We start from the raw sequence: 18474 nt of genomic DNA on the forward strand, positions 1-18474 counted from the left end.
CAGCAAGCAGCCAGCTGTTTCATTTTTCCTACACGTGCTGCCGCGTTTGAATTGTTTTGAGTTTTAGTCCCGGAAAAATCAAATTATTTCGCCACAAAAATGGATGATAAAATACAAGTTGAGACCGTGTGCAATCACAATCGGGACGAGCTACTACCCACCATCCGTAAGTAATGCAATATTATTATTTACCCCTTATAATAACACATATGTATACCCATATTTTTTCTGTAGTTGATTTCCAGAATGGATCCCTTTTGGGCTCAGCAGAGTATTGCGCTATAGAAAACACTACCGAAAATAAAAAACAGGCTTTAGTGGTGGCCGGTAAACAGATTTATACCGGGGACTTGCAGGATAACGAAAATTATGACACCTACATCTGCCTGCGAAACAAACTCACCAACAAAGTACAAATTGTGCCAGTGCAACAGACATTGTTGTCCAATAACATTTACAAAGAACTTGACAGCCAAAAGCGAAAGATTCCCATGTTGAGCAGGGAGCATGCGAACAAGAAACTCCTCAAGGAGTTTGGAGGACGCAAGGCATCCCGTTATGTAGACAACCACGAACAGATGCTGGTCAACGTGGACGTGGTGCGACAGGATCTTGATGAGACTGTGAAATCCTCGGCGCAAAACGAAGATGAAGAGGAAGATGCAGAGGCGGATGTGAGCATAAACAACGAGGAGTACCTGGCTAGCATTGTGCCCAAGTTCGATAAGGAGGCCACTGAACTGGATGGAGTCTACGATGTGGAGGATCTGATTCCAAAAGGTTTACTCGAACGGCTGGACGAGGAGGCCAAGGTTGTGTTTTCCACTCCTGTTCAGACTCTTCCGTAAGTATTTGAAGAAATTCACCCGATTTTTTTAGCTATAATATCACTTCTTTTAGCATAAAATCGGAATATCTTAAGACTTGTTTGGGCCGCATTCAAGAAAAGACCGTCACTTCTAAGCAGGACTTTTTACACATCAAACTCATCATCTATATGGACGCCCTGCAATCACTGATTTCTCTTCGTTCTCGGCAAATGCAGAATGTTGAACTCTCCGGTATCACGGAGAAGATTGAGAACGACATACGGCACCGATTTGCGGATCCCAATGTGGCAAAGAGGGGAGCCCGCACCAATTTCAGTACTGAAAAGGCCCTCACACACTTTATTGTAATGGCCTTGCTGATCAGCGAAAAGTACGAGGTGGACATCAATGTCCTGTCCCGCGCACTAGCCACCAGCAATGCTCGTATAAAACAGTACGCCCATATTGTAAACGCTCTTCCCAAATCCCGTTCTGACATCCTGAGCCTGCGCCTGCCCAGCAAAGTCCCGGAGCTGAAGGCAGCCCGTCGCTTCCAGCGCAAGAAGTAGATGGAGCATTTCCAAGGACACCACGCCTTTCATCGATTTAACAAAGCCGGAGGCCGGTCAATAAAGTTTATTTTATCTAGATGCACCGGATGTTTTCATTTTAGGCAGCCCCAGTGTAAAGAAAAGAATTATTTGGGTAGATTAAAATTACAAATCAGCCGCTTATTTTAAGACTTGATAACTCAGATCGACTTGTACACCGTTGTGCAAATGTTTTTCAATAGAATAAGAACTTTTTAATTAAAAATTCTTGGTAATTGCTTGACAAAAAATGCATGGAAAATTTAATCGATTCAAAAAGTAACAGCTGCCATGGAAACTGCTTTACAATTTAATTAAGCAACACACTTACAATTTTAAGACGGTGGAGCTCAGCATGTTTTTTAACTTGATTGAAACGCCAAACCAAAACTTTTAACTTATTATTTTTACATTTTTTATTTACTTTTTAGGTTGAAAATCAAGAATAACTATAGGCGCGTAATTTGGCAACGAATAGTTGCTGGTAATTGCTTGAAAACATCATTTTAATCCAGTGTTTTATTTGTTTTCATTCCACTTAATTTCGTCCTTGAAGCAGGATGGCCGACCAAAGTGCGTGTGGTTTTCGTGTTTAATTGTGTGGGTGTGTATACGACGGCAATCTTGTTAATCCCTCCCCCTTATCAGTTAGTTGCGTTTAATGACCTCCAGTCCCGGATGATCTCCCGAATCAGCGGTCCTCCTGCCCCGAATCCTCAGAGTCCTAAACTTTACACAGCCAGTCCGAATACCGAGACAATGCAATACATGGTCTTATTCTCCCAGCGCACGGTGCAGGATCCATCGGTATCGTTGTTCCAATAACAGGAGCTGGCGGTGTGCAGTCCTGCTCCGTTCTTCTGCATGATCATGGCAGTCACTATGTACTTGTAAGGCTTCTGCTCCTTGGTAAGGACCGTCAGGCAATTCTCCACAACCTGCCCAGTCCAGTTGTTAACCTTGTCGTGCTGGTAGGCATTACCACCGATGGTCGTCTCGATGGCCTCCTTAATAGTCTTGCTCACGTCGTCCACAATGAACTGGCTTTCTTCGCGTGAGTCATCCATTTTCGCAGCTTCGATTTAGTTATTCCGACAGCTGGTAAATAGTATGTACTTTTGGTCTGTTGTCCTGGTTGTTGCAGCTGTTGTCCTTGCGGCTGTGCGCGCGTTTTTCGTTCGACGGCGGCGTTTGGGTCAGGCGAAATAAAATATGTCGACAGTCTTTTTTCGAAGGGATGTGTAAGCCTGCTTAGGTTTTATTTTGGGGTATTTCTGGGCCATAGTTACTTGGGCACTCTGAGAAGTTTTCTACTTTTTGGATTAGGTCACATTGTAAAGAGAAGCCTTCAAAAATATATGTTTCTTAAGTCCATTTAATTAAGTTTAAAGCTAAAAAATGGCAGAAAATTGTTTTTCCTCTACAAAATAGTTTTATCTTTACACAATTTTAATGGGAAGACGTTATAAAATACAATCGATAAATATCGATGCTGTGTGTTGCCATCATATTTGGTCCACCTCTAAGAGTATATTTCAATGATCCAGAAACGGTCACTCAAGCAGAATCAACATAACGGACTCGTTGCGGCGCAGTAAAATCCCAAAATAATTTAATTATTCCTTAACTCTCTGCGGAACCATTTAAACAAATCGAAACATATCAAGGCAGAAAAAAATCGCTATTTAATAACATATTTCGCAATGATTCGGGCTGAACGTCGTTAAAATAAGTTCGTTATGGAAAAGTGCCTTGGTGTGTGAGTGTGCGTGCGTAAAATTAATAAAAAGTATTAAGCAAAAGGCGCATATTTTGCAATACCCGCTGCGAAGTAATCGAGCAATAATTGTCGCAGCTGCAGGCGCACTTCCTTCTCCTCCCGTTTTCTTTTTGTTTTTGCGGATTCGCGCTACTACATTTGCAGCTGCTGTTCAGCTATTCAGTGTGTGTGCGTGTGCTGACCGCTGTTATTGTTGTTGTTGGCTCACCTCTCGTTAACCACCTTGAGTGCGAGCGAGCGAGAGGGAAAGATAGAGAGAAGAGAAGAGTGCAAAGTTGATGCCCGCGCTCTACTGTGTGTGTGTGTGACAACAAATTAGCTGCAGCTGTGTGCGAGCGGCATTAGTCACTCTCTTTAACTTTTAACTTTTTGGTCCACCTTTTTTGGACGCATCGCATAAAAGTCGCCACAAAAAACCCACTAAGCCAGCTCTACGGATCGGTTGTTTGAATCGAATCGGATCGGAACGAATCGAGCTTTGCCAAAAGGTTAGTTACCCGCAATATATATTTAACCACATCAGTACGGCAACTTGGCTTTTATTCCATTTCCATTGAAGTTTGCACAACTATTTACTTAATTGAAATTCCAGTCAAGGTCGCATTTGTTAATTAATTAAATGTTTGCCTGGGTGACTAGTAAGGCGAGAAGAAACTTTGCAGCTATTGTACAACACAAAAATATTGCATAAACCGATATGGTACGTTAGTTACGACTGTTTACTTGTGCCTTAGCGATAAAATGTATACGGTGACATTTATGGATTGGAGGCCCCTTTTTTTAAGATGGGAATATTTATACTAAAAAGTTTTCCCCTCTCAGTAAGAAAAAAATATTATTTCCAGATCACGAAATTGAAAACTTAAGGAATTTCGTTTTTATGTTGTCACTTTCGGGCGCAGCAGGTGTTGCATTGCGCTTACCGCACTTTCCAGCTGACTGACTTTTGGCCGATCCTCACATGCCGCCATGTGGTAGCCTAGTTTCCCTCCTTTCTCCGCCCCTGTTCGGTGATAAAACTCTTTCCAGAACTATCGCCCAGTCGAAAACAGGAAACGTTAATCTGGAAACATGAGAGAGAACTGTACAACCCACAGAAAGAAAATATGTACATACATAATATCATAATATTCACTTGGTTAATTCTTTATGAATAAATGACATCATGAGGCTTTTATAAAAACGAAACTTGTATTTAACTTTTATTGTGTTTTTAACTAATGTCTATAATTGAAATCATTTGTAGGAGTATTAGCTTTTAAAGTTTATGGATTTTTAGTTTGGAACTCCATTTATTCAATAAAAAAGAAAGGGATTGGACTGAAACAAAGGATCCTTTTTATGTACCTTTCAATAGAACATAGCTTTTTACTTTAGGACTTCAAATGCAAGCAAGTGTTTTTTACTTTTTACTGAAACACTCGATACACGTACATCACAAAATGTGGGTTTGTACAAGAGTACTGATGTAAGCTTTCAGCTCTGATTGTATTCAACTTTGACCCACATTCACGAGTGTCCCGCCATGAAACGCACGAGTGGATTGAATGCGGAGGAGAGTCTGATGGATTTCATCTGTAGTTCCTCATGCATTTCATACTCGAACGTGCAATTTTTAGCCCGCATTCTTTGTCTAGAAATTCTGGGCATAACACAAAATACATTGTATTTTGCCTATCAATCTTTATGTGTATGCAAATACGCTTTTAGAACAAACTGCACGAGCTGGAATGACGGGGAGAAAAACAAAAACTGCGACGACGAACAGGAAAACGTGCTGACAATGTGGAATGGTGATGTGGATTTTGCAAACTTTTATTTTGCCTATTTTAGTTTTTGCCATTCCTTTTTGTTCTACAGAAAGAAGGAAAACTTGCCAAGACAATGCAAAATCATGAGTTAAATTCGATAAAACCCGTTTTAGCGCTTTGGTCTTTACTTGTCTTCGCCCCGGCTTTTTCCGGTCTCCCTTATACGATTTTTCGCTAAAGTTTTCGGTTGGCTGTTAAGTATGCTGATTCGGGAAGCTGTTTTATTTTGGCCATTTGCTTAAAGCGCTAAATTTGCTGATCAAATATTTACCAGCCATGTGTATGCGTGTACATTTGAATAGATTGTTGTCGCACCAGATTCAAGCTGTGTCCACAGTTGCTTATTAGAAGAGCCAAACAGAAAATCAAATTAATCTTTAACCCTCTGACGATAAAGAGTTCTTATTATTCGAAACACCCCATTTAAAGACGCCCAGCTCAATAAACCTTAACCTCAACGCCTCACACAAAGCGTGGCTCTGTTTCCATCCATCTTCAGAACTCTTCTTTATCGCACTTGATGTAAATTGAATGATTTCGGCTTTGTTCTCTGAGTAATTTGCTTTAATTGCATGAACTCATTGCGGTCACGTTTCCCCGATTCTTCTTTACATTTCAATGTATTGGGCAGGTTTAAAAATGCTAAAAGAATAAAAACAATCCAAAAATTGAGGCGTGTTTTTAGTTAAGTTCATTTAACTTGTCATGCAGGCATTAAATTCATTTGACTTCGGCGCTTCGCCATGCGTTGCCTTCATTTTGTTGTTCATCTGAGGCGGGTGCTTTTATTCCGCTGCTCCCGTTTGCTATTTTTACGCTACACAATAAGAAACGTTTACGTTTACACTTATTTAAATTAAATATACGATTTTAAAAGATTATTTTAAACATACAAGGGGACCTAAAATAAATTTTTAAAAAATTCATATCGACTTACTAAGATGTGTCTTGTACTAAAAGTAAGTTAAAAAACAATTCAAAACTGTTTGATCAATCTATTTTTGTATCTCTATATAAGTTGACAAGTGGCTTGAAAAAGAAAACTTTCTTGTCGACTAAAATGATATAATTTTTCTTGTGTAGTCTGGAGAGGTTAATGTTTGGCTCATGGAGCGTTCAAGTCACAGACTAATGGAGCATTTGTAGCCCTTTGTAATGTGATTGTGGTCTAGTTTTTATTTGGCGAGTGAAAATAAAAGCATTCAAGGTCGTCACGGCAGTCTTGTAGCCGCTGTGCACGAAAATGTCGAAGTATCTCAACAGTATATCAACAATTGCGGCTGGCTGGCCAAAGAAAGGAGATCGCCGAGAGAGAAATAGTCGGTTGGTGGGGTGGCAAACCGGGTAGAGCACAATCTATTGAAAACAGAGCATGGTAATTGGTCTTTCAAACGCACTCCTCTAGCCAGCACACATTTCATTTCACTCCATTCGATTATTAATATCGCTCTCACTTGGCATTAAAGCTGCAGCTCCGCCCGACATCACATACACATTTGAGAGATCGATGTATATGTCACTTTCTTTTGTTCTGCTTTCGTTCGACTTCCATTGTTCGTGAGAGTTTGCTTGGAACGTGCGGTCAAGCTTGAGGATGGGCTATACCAAAGTAAAAGTTGCCTCAAACCCAAGTTGCTCGCATCACAAAACGTATTTGCCCACACATTCTGTCAACGGACTGAATCATCGGATCTTACACCCTTTCCAATAGTTTCACTGGAAGTCAGTTACATGAAAACCTATGTCTCTAAATACTTAAAACCAAAAGAAGCAAGCAATTAGCAAGCGTGTTCACAGCCTTAATTCTCATCTAAAGTTGTAAAGGGAGTCTCTGAGAAAACCGGTTAGCATTGACTGGCATTGAATGGACTTGAGCTTGAACCGCAGAAATACAGGTAGCTTTATTACAAACTCCCGAAGGCCTCAACACATTTCAAGTTTTCGATAGAACTAAGAAAAAGCTTGATTAAAAATTGTATAAGTCACTGTTAAGCAGAATTTGACAACGAACAAATAAAAGGTGTATTTATTTAACCTGTCCAATCATACCAAAATAATACAGATGATCGGTAGAGAAACTTGCTAATTTAACCCACGTCAAACTCACTCATCGCCTGCCATAATGTTTGCATTAAATAATGGTGCTATTTAAGCATACATTGTTTGCCTTTTAATGTAGCAGATCCACATTTGATTTTAATTGAGTTTTAATTTATTTAAATGCCCCGTTAATAGGTGTAAATATGTGAATGTGGAGCACCTCATAGACATTTAGTCTAATTCACTCATTACCCCACCAATGATTAGAGTGATTCGATCAATTTTTCTGACGCCACGGGGGAAATAGGAAGAGGAAAGCGTGTTTGCCATTGTGATACACTTACAAACTTATACGTTTCTGTCGGAATATGCTGCTCTTGCTCTTGAATTTCTGCACATGCCCATACAAAGCAAATAGTAAAAGCGGGGCGGTTAGAAAGGGGCCGGCAAATGATTAAATTGGCATTCAGAATCCCAACAATTCCAACGTGAATGGTTGGTGGGTGGGCGAGTGGGAGGACACTGTTCTTCCTTTCTCTTTCGCCCATCATCACCTTCTGAAGGTGATTTTAATTAGATTGCAACTGTAGGTTCTATTCTGGTCTGTTGTGGCTTAAACCGGTGATAATTAACGTCACAGCCGCCCATTCAGTCAATTGTTTGGGCTTCAAGTTACCCAATAATAAACAAAATCCACAGTCAAACACTGTTGCTAATTTGGCTTGATTTTCGTTTCCCCGCCTTTGTGTTTATTTTATTTCAACGGGAGGCTGCTTATGGAAATTTTGCATTAATTTCGCATGCAACTCTTATTTGGTAACGATAGGTTGTTTATTGACCCAGCTGAAAGTTTTGAAAGTTGGCATAAAATCCAAAAATAAGATCTTTGTTCTTTTGTACATATATGTATAATAGACACGCAGACGATCCGTTAAATGGTATATTGTTCTTTTTCTTTGATCAATCTATTGATCGAGCGTTGACTATTCGAATTTATATGTACATATATACATACGTTTATATTTTAAATTAAAAATTCAATTGATCAATTTTAACCAAATGGTGTGGAAATTTACCATTTACTTTTAAATTAATAATAAAGGCAGCTAAAATTCTCCTTTATATTGAAAATTTAGTTGTCTGTAGATATTTTTGTATATACAATTATACATTTTTCTGGATACAGAACTGTTTTTCCGCAAGGCTCTTTGAAGCTAACTCATTGAAGTTCCCTGCAATTCTCAGCGGAAGACACTTTTCAAATAACAGGAAGAAATTACAAATATTTGTGAACTGTTCGTGTTGGCAAACAATAAACATATGTAATTCCCTATGCCATAAGCTAGAATATTTGTGCCACTAGAAAAAATACGTAAAGAGGCGGATATTATTGGTGGCGCCATCTCCTCCCATCTTTAGATATTAATTATTTTTCCGCGAAATGTGCTTCAGGGAATTCTCCGTGTGACGCATTAAAACGAGACCAGACCGTTGACACCCCTCCATCTCATAACCCGATTCGCAAAATGATACAAACGAAAAGCTTTTATCAAATGACACCAGTGTCAAACGATTCCCCACCGCCCCTCTGGCTGCTCAATATTTTTTTGCGACTTAATATGTTTGTTTTTGTTTACGCTATCCATTTTGCTGTTCTCCAAAGAGTGCGACATTGGCTTTGCTCTTATCATTGTGCATTGTGAATGTTTTTCGTTCTCTGAAATATATCCCAATTGTGGCACATTCAGTCAGTCCATTTCAGCTGCGTTTTTGATCGGTTCCACCATGTGCCGGGCACCGAGAATCCAGCAAGTGGGGCAACTGCAACCCATCACCGCGGCACAATCCACAATCCACCTACTTGTTTTCCAGTTCCGGCGTTAACTTGAAATCTTTTTCATTTCTCAGCTACTGATATGGATTTTCCCATCGTTTAACGTGTGATTTGTGAAAAAATACAAACTGAAATAGACAAAACCGCAGTAATTAGCAGAAAAGCATTTGTGAGTGGGGAAGATGACGTAAATGCTTCGAGAAACCCCAATGAAAACAAACTCTTTATTTATTTTTGCTCTTGCCAATTATTGCATCGTAAATAAGAAACAATAAAAGAGCATTTCGGGTCTGACGATTGATTGTTTTCGTGTTCTGATTATGGAACCCAGGTGTTGATGGTTGAACTTTTCTGTGCGTGTAAGTTGATAGTATTGCTTTATTAATTTAGCTTTTCTAGGTGATTACTAAACGTGAGTCATTCCATTTTCCACCATAAAAGCCACTTGGGCTATCAATAAACTTAATCGGTTGGTGTGCGACGTTATTTTATCTAAAAGTCTTGAGTGAAGTTTCATTTGTATTAACTGCTTTAGTTGAAATCTTATCTTGCATCGTAAATTCATTTTGGTTATTGTTTGGTAAGTAGGTAGCTAGGCAGACAATACAATAAAATAATATAAAAAATTTATTTTTTATATTCTCTTTTTATCAAGACCATCTGACATGATTTATGATAATTTCAGCCTAGAAAAGTTCGCTTTAAAATAATCGTTTTTCTGTCAGGCATCTCTGTTTTCTATTTTGCAGTTGTATCAGATTGTTTTCCTCAGAAAAACTTAGCAAACTCTTAAACGTTTCGTAATAGTTTTTGTTTTAGAAATTTTGAGTAGAAAAGTGCCACAGAAAGTCGGGGATTACACTACTGAGGTGAGACTCAACAGTTTCAGGGCAGCACTCTAGAAAATTCATTATCAGGCCCAAATGTTTGCGATAAGAAAACTAATTTTGCATGTTTAATTAGAGAACGCCATTTGGCGTGTTGTGTTACTCGCAAAGATAATTAAATGGCTTTTTTCGTTTCTTCAATTGCAGAGAACATGACCATTCCATCGAGACCGGCGCCGGCTCCGCCTGGATCACGAGGCCAGTGCGCCGCGGCTGGGGCGAACGCCAGCCTGGAGCAACTGCGTCTCCAGCTCCAGCAGCAGCACATGCAACAACAGCAGGCGGCCGGCGGAGGACTCCAAAAGCTGACCATCAAGCTGCCACCGCCACCAAAGGGACCACTGCAGCCGCAGAACTCGCAGCACAAGCGAACAATCAACAACAACAATGGCAGCCTTTTCGACGAGCCGACGGGAGGATCGAGCATCACGAGGAAGTTTCCACAGGCACGCTACACTCCGGCCACAAACTGGGACGACGATCCATTCGGTGGCAACGGGAATGATCGCTTCAAGAAGATGCCTCCGCCGCGACCGCCGCCGCCCAAGGTGCTTGTGAATGGGCAGAATATGACCAAGACTTCCTCCTCGACGGCATCGGCGGCCGCCGGCGGTGGCAGTCTAATCTCGAACATCTTCCACCGCAAGAAGTCCACGGCCACGGCATCGGCCGCTGCTAACAAGGCCGCAGCGCAGAGTCGCGTCTACGGCCTGAGCAGCGGCAATGTCGGGCCACCACATCATAGCAGCAGCAGCGTCAGCAGCAACGGCTACAGCAACAGCAACAGCAGTGCCTCCTCGGCGGCCTTCAGCAACTCGGATTGGAATGCGGCCTGGAACACGGCCACCACTACGACCACGACCACCTCGAGTAGCTCCCACTATGCCTCCCAGCAGACAGCCGATGCCCAGCTCATCAGCTTTGATTCGCCGCCGTCGTCGCCCACGTTCACCCAGAAATCCAACAGTGACTGCGTCAGCGTGGACAGCTTCAGCTCGGACAGCAACTTCAGTTCGCCGAACAACGGCAGCGTTTCGCAACCGGAGAGCGGATTCGAGGACGATTACCACCGATCGCGGCCATCCACACAAAGTCCTCAGGATCCCTGGGAGGCGGTGGATAGCACTGGACTCGGCGGCGTCGACTGCTTTGGCTCCGCACCGGTCCGGCAGACGTACCAGTTGCAGGCCCGCTCCTCGGACAATCCGTTGTGCAACGGCAAGAGCCTACTGCCGCCAACACAATCGCTTACCATGCCCACGATCATTAAGCCGAAGATATCGCAGAAACCAAAGGCTCCCAAGCCGCCGCCGTTTATTGGTGGTGTACCGCCAGGCTACAGCATACCGGCGGGATATGCAGGCTCAGAGACGCCACCATCGCCACCGATGCCCAAGGGACCACCGCCACCGCTGCCCAACGGTGGTATCTCACTGCTGGACGTGATCAGTGGCAAAGTGGATGCGCTGGCGCTGAGCAACGGATGTCAGGGTTACATCGAGGAGGAGGTTATTCCTTATGCGATTGCACTATACGATTTCGATGGCGTTGAGGAGGGCGACCTCAGTTTTCGAGTACGTCTTTGGTAGATTTTAAACACTTTATGGGCTTACTAAAGTTGTTGATTTTTGTAGGAGGGAGAGAAGTTATATCTGCTGGACCATCCCACGCCGGAATGGATGCGCGGACGCACGCGTTCCGGTTGTGAGGGCATCTTTCCAGTCAACTACGTAGACATCAAGGTGCCATTGGGAGCCACTGGGGGTGGTGCTGCTGCTATAAGTAATAGTGCTGCAGCCCCGACTTCCAGTTCATCGCAACAGCAGCTGCCTACGGCGCTCTGTTTGTATCACTTTCCCGGCGGAGTCGAAGGAGATCTGGTTTTACAGGTAAATCATTAACCTAATTAAACACCACTTTCAATGTTAAAATAATTATTCTTCCGTAGGAGAACGAATTGGTCACAGTGCTTTATAGAATAAACGATGATTGGCTGTACGGCGAGGTGGCGGGTCGTCAGGGGCAGTTTCCGGCTAATTTCCTGGACCAGGTGCCTGCCAATCTGCCCACTTTGTAACCGTGAAGAGCCCGCGATCTTTAGAGATCAATATATATTGTATACCCGAACATTATCGATAAGCGAGAAGGCGTCAAGCGAACTGAATCATATACACCCACATATAATATTGTATTTTTACTATATTCTGTGCGAAAAAAAATATTAAGAAACGAGCATATAGTCTAAGACAACTAGTTTGTAAGAAACTCGAAAAATGTTTTAATGGCGGCAATCAAAATACGCCTCTCCCCTTCCCAGCATATACACTGGATCGATTTATTGATTTTATGTTTAACCCGCAAATGGAATTGTTTGTCTACTGGATAATTCGATATTTATGTATTAGACGTTTTTTGCTGATTCGTAAAGTATTCGCCTAAGCCCCATACACCCAAACCAATAGAGCAGGCAAAAAAATATTGTATATAAGTTAAAATGTACGTGATTATTATTAATGTTTAATTATTTAATTTGAGTTTAGTTAGACGCTTAGTTAGGCACATTTACAGATTCCAATTTAAAATGCAAATCGTTTGTTTCTATGTATTAATATTTCTTTAAAATGTTTAGCCGATTTCAATGTGAAGATGAAATGTATTTCTTCTTAAGAGTGCTACTCTCACAATTTGTAGGAATTATCATTTATCAAATATCAGGATATCCTAGCAATGAAGAATGTAAAATGAAATAAATGAAAATGATCGCAAACTTTTGTTGTTGTTGGTTGCCTGGGCGTTTTACTTCAGTTTCTGAACAACTTTTGAGATTGGTTCATTAAAAAATCTTTACCTATATAGAACACATCGGGGAACTTTTCGTCGTCCAGTGTCTGTGCTAAATTATTCTTTATTCGTTTTGGAAGTGTTACGTCCACTCGATCGGTTGACTCTCAGCTCCGAGCAAACAAAATTATTTCCTTTGACATTTGCCCAGTTTTCGTTGGCTCCCCGACAATTTCGGTTTACTCGGCTATCAGTTTCTTGAAGTTATTGTCCTGTTCTCAGTCATGTCCGGAGATTGCTGTCCCACTGCCTGCGATCCCTGCCAGGCGCCCACGGACTTCTCGCCCTGTCCGCCGAACTCGACATGTCCGCCGTGCGATTGCGGCGATTATGCGGGATGCTGCTACCAGCAGCCTCCTCGCACGTTGCCCATTCTGCCCAAGTCGCACTTCATGCGATCCACGGCGCCGCTGGACACGGATACCATCTACCGGCGATCGTTCTACGCCAATTGTGGCGACAACATAAGGGCCCGGCCCGTGATGCCATGCTCCCAGATTCGAGCATCTACGGCGCCGCTGGAGAAGTGCACCATTCAAAAGCTGTCGTACATGCCGCCATGTCCGGTGAAGCGGACGCCACCCATCATTCCCGCTGAGAGTGGTCTGCGCTTCGAGGGACCCATCTACGCGATGACCTCCCAGAAGCACGACTATGTGCCCAAGGGGATCGTCAAGCGGGATCCCATTGTGCCGCGGGTGGCCATTTGCACGTCGAACGCCCCGATGGAGCGCTGCACCATCCAGAAGCTGAGCTACATGCCCATCGACGTGTGCCAGAATCCGCCGCCCAAGGCCATGGTGCAGGGCTCCCACTACTGCAAGCCGGCAGGGCCCATGGAACGATGCACCGTACAGAAGCTGTCCTACATGCCGGTCTGCCTGCCGGCCAAGGAGCCCACTCCCTGGGCGGACAAGATCCGCTGTGTGCCGCCGAGGTACTCGAATGTCTGCACCACCTACAACCTGAGCTACATGCCCAACTGCAATGAGGCACGCACCGCTCCGGTGATGCCACATACCACTTTGCGCTTCTGCGGCAACGATTCCGGATCGGGAGGCACTGTCTACAAGCTCAGCTACATGCCTGTGGACGCATCCCGCACCAAGCCAGCTCCTGTCCTGCCCAGGGACACTTTCTGCAGGCCAACTGGTCCGCTTGAGAGGTGCACTATTCAAAAGGTAATAACCATTTTCTGTGGCATATTTCCTTCCCCAAAAGGGTTTACGTTCTCTTCCCTTTTCAGCTCTCCTATCAACCGAATTGCACCGAACGTACTCCTCCGATTCGTCCGATGGAGAATGGACTGCGTTTCGATGGGCCCATGTACGCGATGACCACTCAGAAGCACGACTTTGTGGCCAAGCCGCATGTGCGTCGGGCTCCGATCATGCCGCGAACAGCCTTCTGTCGCCCCACAGGAGCCATGGAGCGCTGCACGGTGAACAAGCTGTCGTACATGCCGGTTGATGTCACCTGCTTCCCGCGGGCGGAGTCCGTTCGTCCGCGGCAGGGCTTCTGCCGGAACGAGGGACCCATGGAGAAGTGCACCACGTACAAGCTCAGCTACTTGCCGAACTGTGTGCCGCCAAAGGAGCCGCTCCCATGGGCCAGGTACACGTCCTACTGCCGGCCAACCGGTCCCATTGAGAAGTGCACCATCCAGAAACTTAGCTACGGACCTCCAGGTGCCTTCCAACGATGTGGCGGTAAGCTTAAAAATTATTTAAGCCCTTTAAAATTTTGCTAAATTAAATAAATCCTGCAGGTCCCTGTGGAGTTGGAGCTGGCGATGGTCCCTTCCCTAAGGCCGGCATTTGTTAAGCTGGAAATATATTTTGATTGCTTTCTAGGTGTGCTCTTTGGTTTCTGCTCACAATCTCGTCCCGTGTTCCACGTTCAATGTTGCACCAAAATCGTCTAGTCCAAGTCTTAAAATGAACGCGTTTCTTTCATTGTATGTTTTAAAGGATCTGTCTCCGTTTACGCAGCTCCGCCCTCTGTTAATTGCTCCTAGTCCTTAATCCTAATTGTCTACTATTTGTATATACAGAAAATTGAAAGTGCTTGAATGCCCAAGAATTACGGAATATTATGAAATTGTCAAATTAAAGTATGTTCACAGAATGATATAAAATTCAGTTAATTTAAAATTGTTTAATTTGATTTTTACAACTATGTATGTCTAGGGGATATAGTTTTAAACCATTTGGATCTGGAGCCTTCGTTTGTTGGCCTCTCGCCGCTTCTTGTCCCGCTTTTTGCGAGCCTGTGTAGCCTCTCGGAAAAGTTGGACACCATCTCGCTGCTCCACCTCAGTTTGAAGAAGAGCCAAGCCGTGCAGGTTCCATCCCAAGACATCCCGCAGCTGTCCGATGTCCCGTTTAAGCATTGAGAGCAGTTTCACCAGCAGCGGCTTCATGTTCTTGGCCGCCGAAATGGGCTTCATGTGCACCTTGAACAGGAAAATGGTGACGCGGCAGAGCAGCTCCAGTTGATCGGGTCGCTGGGTCAGCAGAGTGGGCAGGCGTTCGAGAATTTCGCAAACAGTGGAGAAGGGCAGTAAAAGCAATGCCTCCTCCAGATCAGAGGCACGGATCCGCATAAGGGTGCTGACCAGAAAGTCCACAGGATTCTTCACCTGCAGCGCCTGCATCAGAGGATGCAACTCCGGCTTCTCCTCCGCCTCCAGTTCAAACTGTTTAGAAATCTCCAGACACTCGAGAATCGATTCCGCAGACTGCTCGGAGCCCACGGTTTTGCGGGAGGGCATCTTGAGACCAGGGAGCAGGGGAACTGTGTTATCTTCTCCAGTGGCCAGTTGCTCATTCTCCAATTGCTCTCGCTCCTCCTCCTGCACATCCTTTAGTACGATAGTCTCGTCCGTGCGCTCGTACATCCTAAGGGTCCGATCCGAGCCACAGGTGACCAAATACCGACCATTTGGAGATACGGACAGGCAATACGCTTCTCCAATATGTCCAGGCAGAGTGAGAATCTTCTCAAAGTTATCACCGTCCCACTGCTTCACCTTGCCGTCCTTACCGCACGTAAAGAACATATGCGTCCTGGGTATGAACTGTACACTCATCACTGAATCGTCGTGGGCGAAGATGGAGCGATGGCAGTCTCCAAAGTTCAAACCCCACACTTTTACGTTACGATCTGCCGATCCGGTCACAATGAGATTGGAGTCGTAGGAAATATCGAGGCACAGAACTGGTAACTTGTGACCGTACAAGGAAAGGTAAAACTTAAACGTGTCTAGGAAGAAAATCTTGACAGTGGCGTCCAGCAAACCCACGGCCAGGTACTTCATATCCGGACTGACGCCCACGCAGAGTACGGTTTCTTCCAACTTTAACGTGTTCTTATGCAGCAGAGACAGCACTTTTGTTTGGGCAGCACCCTCGCCGGAATCAATTAGTTCAAATGTCCAGATCTTAAGCGTAGTATCACCACTTCCAGTAATGCATCCCTTCTGATCGGGCAGGAGTGCAATAGACCACAACTCGCTTTCGTGGGCCGGAATCTCCTCCACAATATCAGCCGCTGCCACATCTACGATGAGCAATTTGCCGCTCTTCATGCCCAGAAGGACGTAGTGATCGCCGGGGACAAACTTCGAGCAGAGGATGTAGTCGGTAGGCACAGTTCGCAGGCACTGCATGGCATCACGATCCCAGAACTTGAAGGATTCCCCCGCTCCGGAGCCCACGGCCAGGGAATCGTTGCTAAAGCAAACAGATCGCACCTCCGATTGGTGTCCCAGACGAGTAAGCGCCCTTAGCAGTTTAACGCTGGGATCGGCTGCCTTCCGAGTCTTAATCGACGCCTCCAGAGAATACAAGGCCAAGCTGTTGTTGGCCAAACTGACCAAGACACGAAGCTCCTGATTCTGGCCCAAGACCACATCGATGGACTTGATCTTCTGCTTGGCGCGGACGCTCTCTAGACGCTTTATTTCATCGCTAAGCGACTGTTCTGTGGACAACTTGGCCTCGTCTGTACCGTCCTCCTCGGCGGCCTTTTTCTCCTTCTTCAGGCGCTTGGCCAGACGTTTCTTCACCTCCTCCGGCGTGCAGATGTAGAAGTTCTCGATCAAATCGTTGGTGCCGTGGCAACTGAGGACCCGTTCACTGGGATCAGTAACCAAATTCACGGTGCGACCCTTTCCAGCCCGCTGGATGGTGCCGCAGTTGCTCACGCTAATGGGGCTTATGGTGTCCTCGTCTTCTATGGACAATCCCTCGACGGCTGACTCCAGAGTGCCGGTGCCATCATGTTTTCTTAAGCGGTACACATTCATGCCACTCTCGCCGGCTCCTGCCACCATTAGATCTCCAATAAGGGCCAATGCCCAGACCTCTGTCCGATTATCCACAATAGTTTTGAAGCAGAACTGAGTCTCCAGGTTCCAAAACTTAATCTGCGTGTCCTTAGAGCAGCTGACCACGATGCTCTCGTCCACCAGTCGCTGCAGGAAGTGGGCATCTGTAATGGCGGCATTGTGGCCACTCAATCTGGCTCTTCCTGCCTGCTCCACCACATCCACGACAACCAATTCAGTATCCAATCCACCACTAACCAACCGCATGCCTTGCTGATCATAACGAAGGATGCTCACTGCGTTCTTGTGCAGCGCCAACGAGCAAATCGGATCATAGTACCTCTCGGAACTGAGATCGAAAATCTGTACCATGCCATCCGCGTAGCCAACAGCGATGTGCAGGTGATCTGGGGAAACCCGAAGGCAGGTGACCTCGAACTTCTCACGGCGTAAAGTCAGCTTGCGATCGCCCATTCTGTTGGATATATAAAGTAAATCATGTTTGTCAATGATTTAAAAACTAAGAAAACTCACCGCAAATCCCATATGATCACATTCTCCGCTGCGGGAGCGGCCACATATCGGCCCTCGGTTTTGTCCACAATGGCAAAATTTACATTTGCGCGGCCTGAGGTGATTATATTAAAGCTATCTATAGCCCTGTAGGCCAAATATTGCTTAGTTAGACCCATTTCAGCATTAAAAACACATAAGGTAAATCAAAATCGAGAATAACCGCGTTTCACGTGTTTACTATTAGAGATGTAACCTAGTCGATATTATTAAAGTCCGATGTCCGATTACTATTTTAAAGACAGCAGTGCAGCAAGCAGTTCGCTATTGGCTATGCTTGCAGATGAAAAGTATTTGGCAACGCGATGGTCATTGTATTTATCTGGCATCCCAAATGATTTCCGTTAAGCGCCTGCGCTTTTGAAACTGGGAACTCCAAGAAACCCACCCCAAAGCGATTGAGATAGCTCCGATTATCTCAAGCTGCAGTTTTTGCACAAATAGTTGATAAAAGCAAATTCGACAATGGCTTCTTATCCTAGTGCTTCCGCCTCCCAGTCGACAGGTATATCAAAATGAGTTTACTTTAACTCCAACTTTAACTGAACATTTCATAAATATTTGAATTCCCTCAGGAACCTCTGACCTGGACTCAGAATCCGTGGAAGTTCTGCGGGAGCGCCTGAGCACCATGAAGCGGCTGATGGCCGAGCGGACGACCCAGCAGCAGAACAACCCGGCGACTACGGAGGAGATATTTTCCACCAAGCGCCACCGATCGGCGGGCATTATTGACGGCAATTTCTTGAGCATCGCATTTGGAGGAGCTCTTTTGGTGATCATCACGGTTTCGGTGTACGCCTTCTACAACCTATATCATGCCATACTCAAGAAGTTCCCATCGCGCCACGAGGAGCTGTAAGCGGTGCCAAAAATTGTCGGGCTTTTCCCCACTTGAAATGTACGAGTTTCTGCATTTAATAATAAATTGTAGCTTGAATTTTAACTAGCAAGCGGTTAGAAGTGAAAACACTTTGGG

General features: G+C 44.6%; 6 protein-coding genes across 7 annotated transcripts; 4 read left to right on the top strand and 2 right to left on the bottom strand.

The window, feature by feature from the left end:
• The first annotated feature begins 17 nt into the window (after positions 1-17).
• Positions 18-1457, top strand: LOC108087342. Its single transcript, XM_017184682.2, has 3 exons — positions 18-166; positions 235-844; positions 901-1457. The coding sequence occupies exons 1-3, from the start codon at positions 100-102 to the stop codon at positions 1376-1378; spliced, it is 1155 nt and encodes a 384-aa protein (XP_017040171.1). The 5' UTR covers positions 18-99; the 3' UTR covers positions 1379-1457.
• A 333-nt stretch (positions 1458-1790) lies between these two features.
• Positions 1791-2662, bottom strand: LOC108087343 (dynein light chain Tctex-type). The gene has a single exon (XM_017184683.2). The coding sequence runs from the start codon at positions 2464-2466 to the stop codon at positions 2131-2133; it is 336 nt and encodes a 111-aa protein (XP_017040172.1). The 5' UTR covers positions 2467-2662; the 3' UTR covers positions 1791-2130.
• A 288-nt stretch (positions 2663-2950) lies between these two features.
• LOC108087225 (protein YSC84) lies at positions 2951-12518 on the top strand. 2 transcript variants are annotated; one of them, XM_017184507.1, is made up of 4 exons: positions 2951-3667; positions 9899-11325; positions 11386-11640; positions 11700-12518. In XM_017184507.1, the coding sequence occupies exons 2-4, from the start codon at positions 9904-9906 to the stop codon at positions 11826-11828; spliced, it is 1806 nt and encodes a 601-aa protein (XP_017039996.1). In that variant the 5' UTR covers positions 2951-3667; positions 9899-9903; the 3' UTR covers positions 11829-12518. The 2 variants fall into 2 exon arrangements, with proteins under 2 accessions (XP_017039996.1, XP_017039997.1); XM_017184508.2 differs by lacking the exon at positions 2951-3667 and adding an exon at positions 9620-9733.
• A 68-nt stretch (positions 12519-12586) lies between these two features.
• On the top strand, positions 12587-14745 carry LOC108087226 (stabilizer of axonemal microtubules 1). Its single transcript, XM_017184509.2, has 3 exons — positions 12587-13773; positions 13839-14301; positions 14361-14745. The coding sequence occupies exons 1-3, from the start codon at positions 12817-12819 to the stop codon at positions 14414-14416; spliced, it is 1476 nt and encodes a 491-aa protein (XP_017039998.1). The 5' UTR covers positions 12587-12816; the 3' UTR covers positions 14417-14745.
• Positions 14735-17686, bottom strand: LOC108087224 (WD repeat-containing protein 3). The gene is made up of 2 exons (XM_017184506.1): positions 17457-17686; positions 14735-17397 (listed from the first exon to the last, which is right to left on the bottom strand). Exons 1-2 carry the CDS (start codon positions 17612-17614, stop codon positions 14793-14795), a joined length of 2763 nt encoding a protein of 920 aa, XP_017039995.1. The 5' UTR covers positions 17615-17686; the 3' UTR covers positions 14735-14792.
• A 166-nt stretch (positions 17687-17852) lies between these two features.
• Positions 17853-18465, top strand: LOC108087285. Its single transcript, XM_017184593.2, has 2 exons — positions 17853-18000; positions 18071-18465. The coding sequence occupies exons 1-2, from the start codon at positions 17961-17963 to the stop codon at positions 18355-18357; spliced, it is 327 nt and encodes a 108-aa protein (XP_017040082.1). The 5' UTR covers positions 17853-17960; the 3' UTR covers positions 18358-18465.
• Positions 18466-18474: the final 9 nt, after the last annotated feature.

The sequence above is a fragment of the Drosophila ficusphila genome, unplaced genomic scaffold, assembly GCF_018152265.1.
Source record: "Drosophila ficusphila isolate 14025-0441.05 unplaced genomic scaffold, ASM1815226v1 contig_791, whole genome shotgun sequence".
Taxonomy (NCBI): domain Eukaryota; kingdom Metazoa; phylum Arthropoda; class Insecta; order Diptera; family Drosophilidae; genus Drosophila; species Drosophila ficusphila.

What these genes read in the sequence shown, in the direction of transcription:
- LOC108087342 (XM_017184682.2), top strand. Translation starts at nt 100, where the DNA reads ATGGATGATAAAATACAAGTTGAGACCGTGTGCAATCACAATCGGGAC. An exon ending in CGAGCTACTACCCACCATCC is followed by an intron (nt 167 to 234) that starts GTAAGTAATGCA and finishes TTTTTTCTGTAG; the next exon opens with TTGATTTCCAGAATGGATCC. An exon ending in ACTCCTGTTCAGACTCTTCC is followed by an intron (nt 845 to 900) that starts GTAAGTATTTGA and finishes CACTTCTTTTAG; the next exon opens with CATAAAATCGGAATATCTTA.
- LOC108087343 (XM_017184683.2), bottom strand. Translation starts at nt 2,466, where the DNA reads ATGGATGACTCACGCGAAGAAAGCCAGTTCATTGTGGACGACGTGAGC.
- LOC108087225 (XM_017184507.1), top strand. Translation starts at nt 9,904, where the DNA reads ATGACCATTCCATCGAGACCGGCGCCGGCTCCGCCTGGATCACGAGGC. An exon ending in AGGGCGACCTCAGTTTTCGA is followed by an intron (nt 11,326 to 11,385) that starts GTACGTCTTTGG and finishes TGATTTTTGTAG; the next exon opens with GAGGGAGAGAAGTTATATCT. An exon ending in AAGGAGATCTGGTTTTACAG is followed by an intron (nt 11,641 to 11,699) that starts GTAAATCATTAA and finishes ATTCTTCCGTAG; the next exon opens with GAGAACGAATTGGTCACAGT.
- LOC108087226 (XM_017184509.2), top strand. Translation starts at nt 12,817, where the DNA reads ATGTCCGGAGATTGCTGTCCCACTGCCTGCGATCCCTGCCAGGCGCCC. An exon ending in AGAGGTGCACTATTCAAAAG is followed by an intron (nt 13,774 to 13,838) that starts GTAATAACCATT and finishes TTCCCTTTTCAG; the next exon opens with CTCTCCTATCAACCGAATTG. An exon ending in TGCCTTCCAACGATGTGGCG is followed by an intron (nt 14,302 to 14,360) that starts GTAAGCTTAAAA and finishes TAAATCCTGCAG; the next exon opens with GTCCCTGTGGAGTTGGAGCT.
- LOC108087224 (XM_017184506.1), bottom strand. Translation starts at nt 17,614, where the DNA reads ATGGGTCTAACTAAGCAATATTTGGCCTACAGGGCTATAGATAGCTTT. An exon ending in GTGATCATATGGGATTTGCG is followed by an intron (nt 17,398 to 17,456) that starts GTGAGTTTTCTT and finishes TATATCCAACAG; the next exon opens with AATGGGCGATCGCAAGCTGA.
- LOC108087285 (XM_017184593.2), top strand. Translation starts at nt 17,961, where the DNA reads ATGGCTTCTTATCCTAGTGCTTCCGCCTCCCAGTCGACAG. An exon ending in TTCCGCCTCCCAGTCGACAG is followed by an intron (nt 18,001 to 18,070) that starts GTATATCAAAAT and finishes GAATTCCCTCAG; the next exon opens with GAACCTCTGACCTGGACTCA.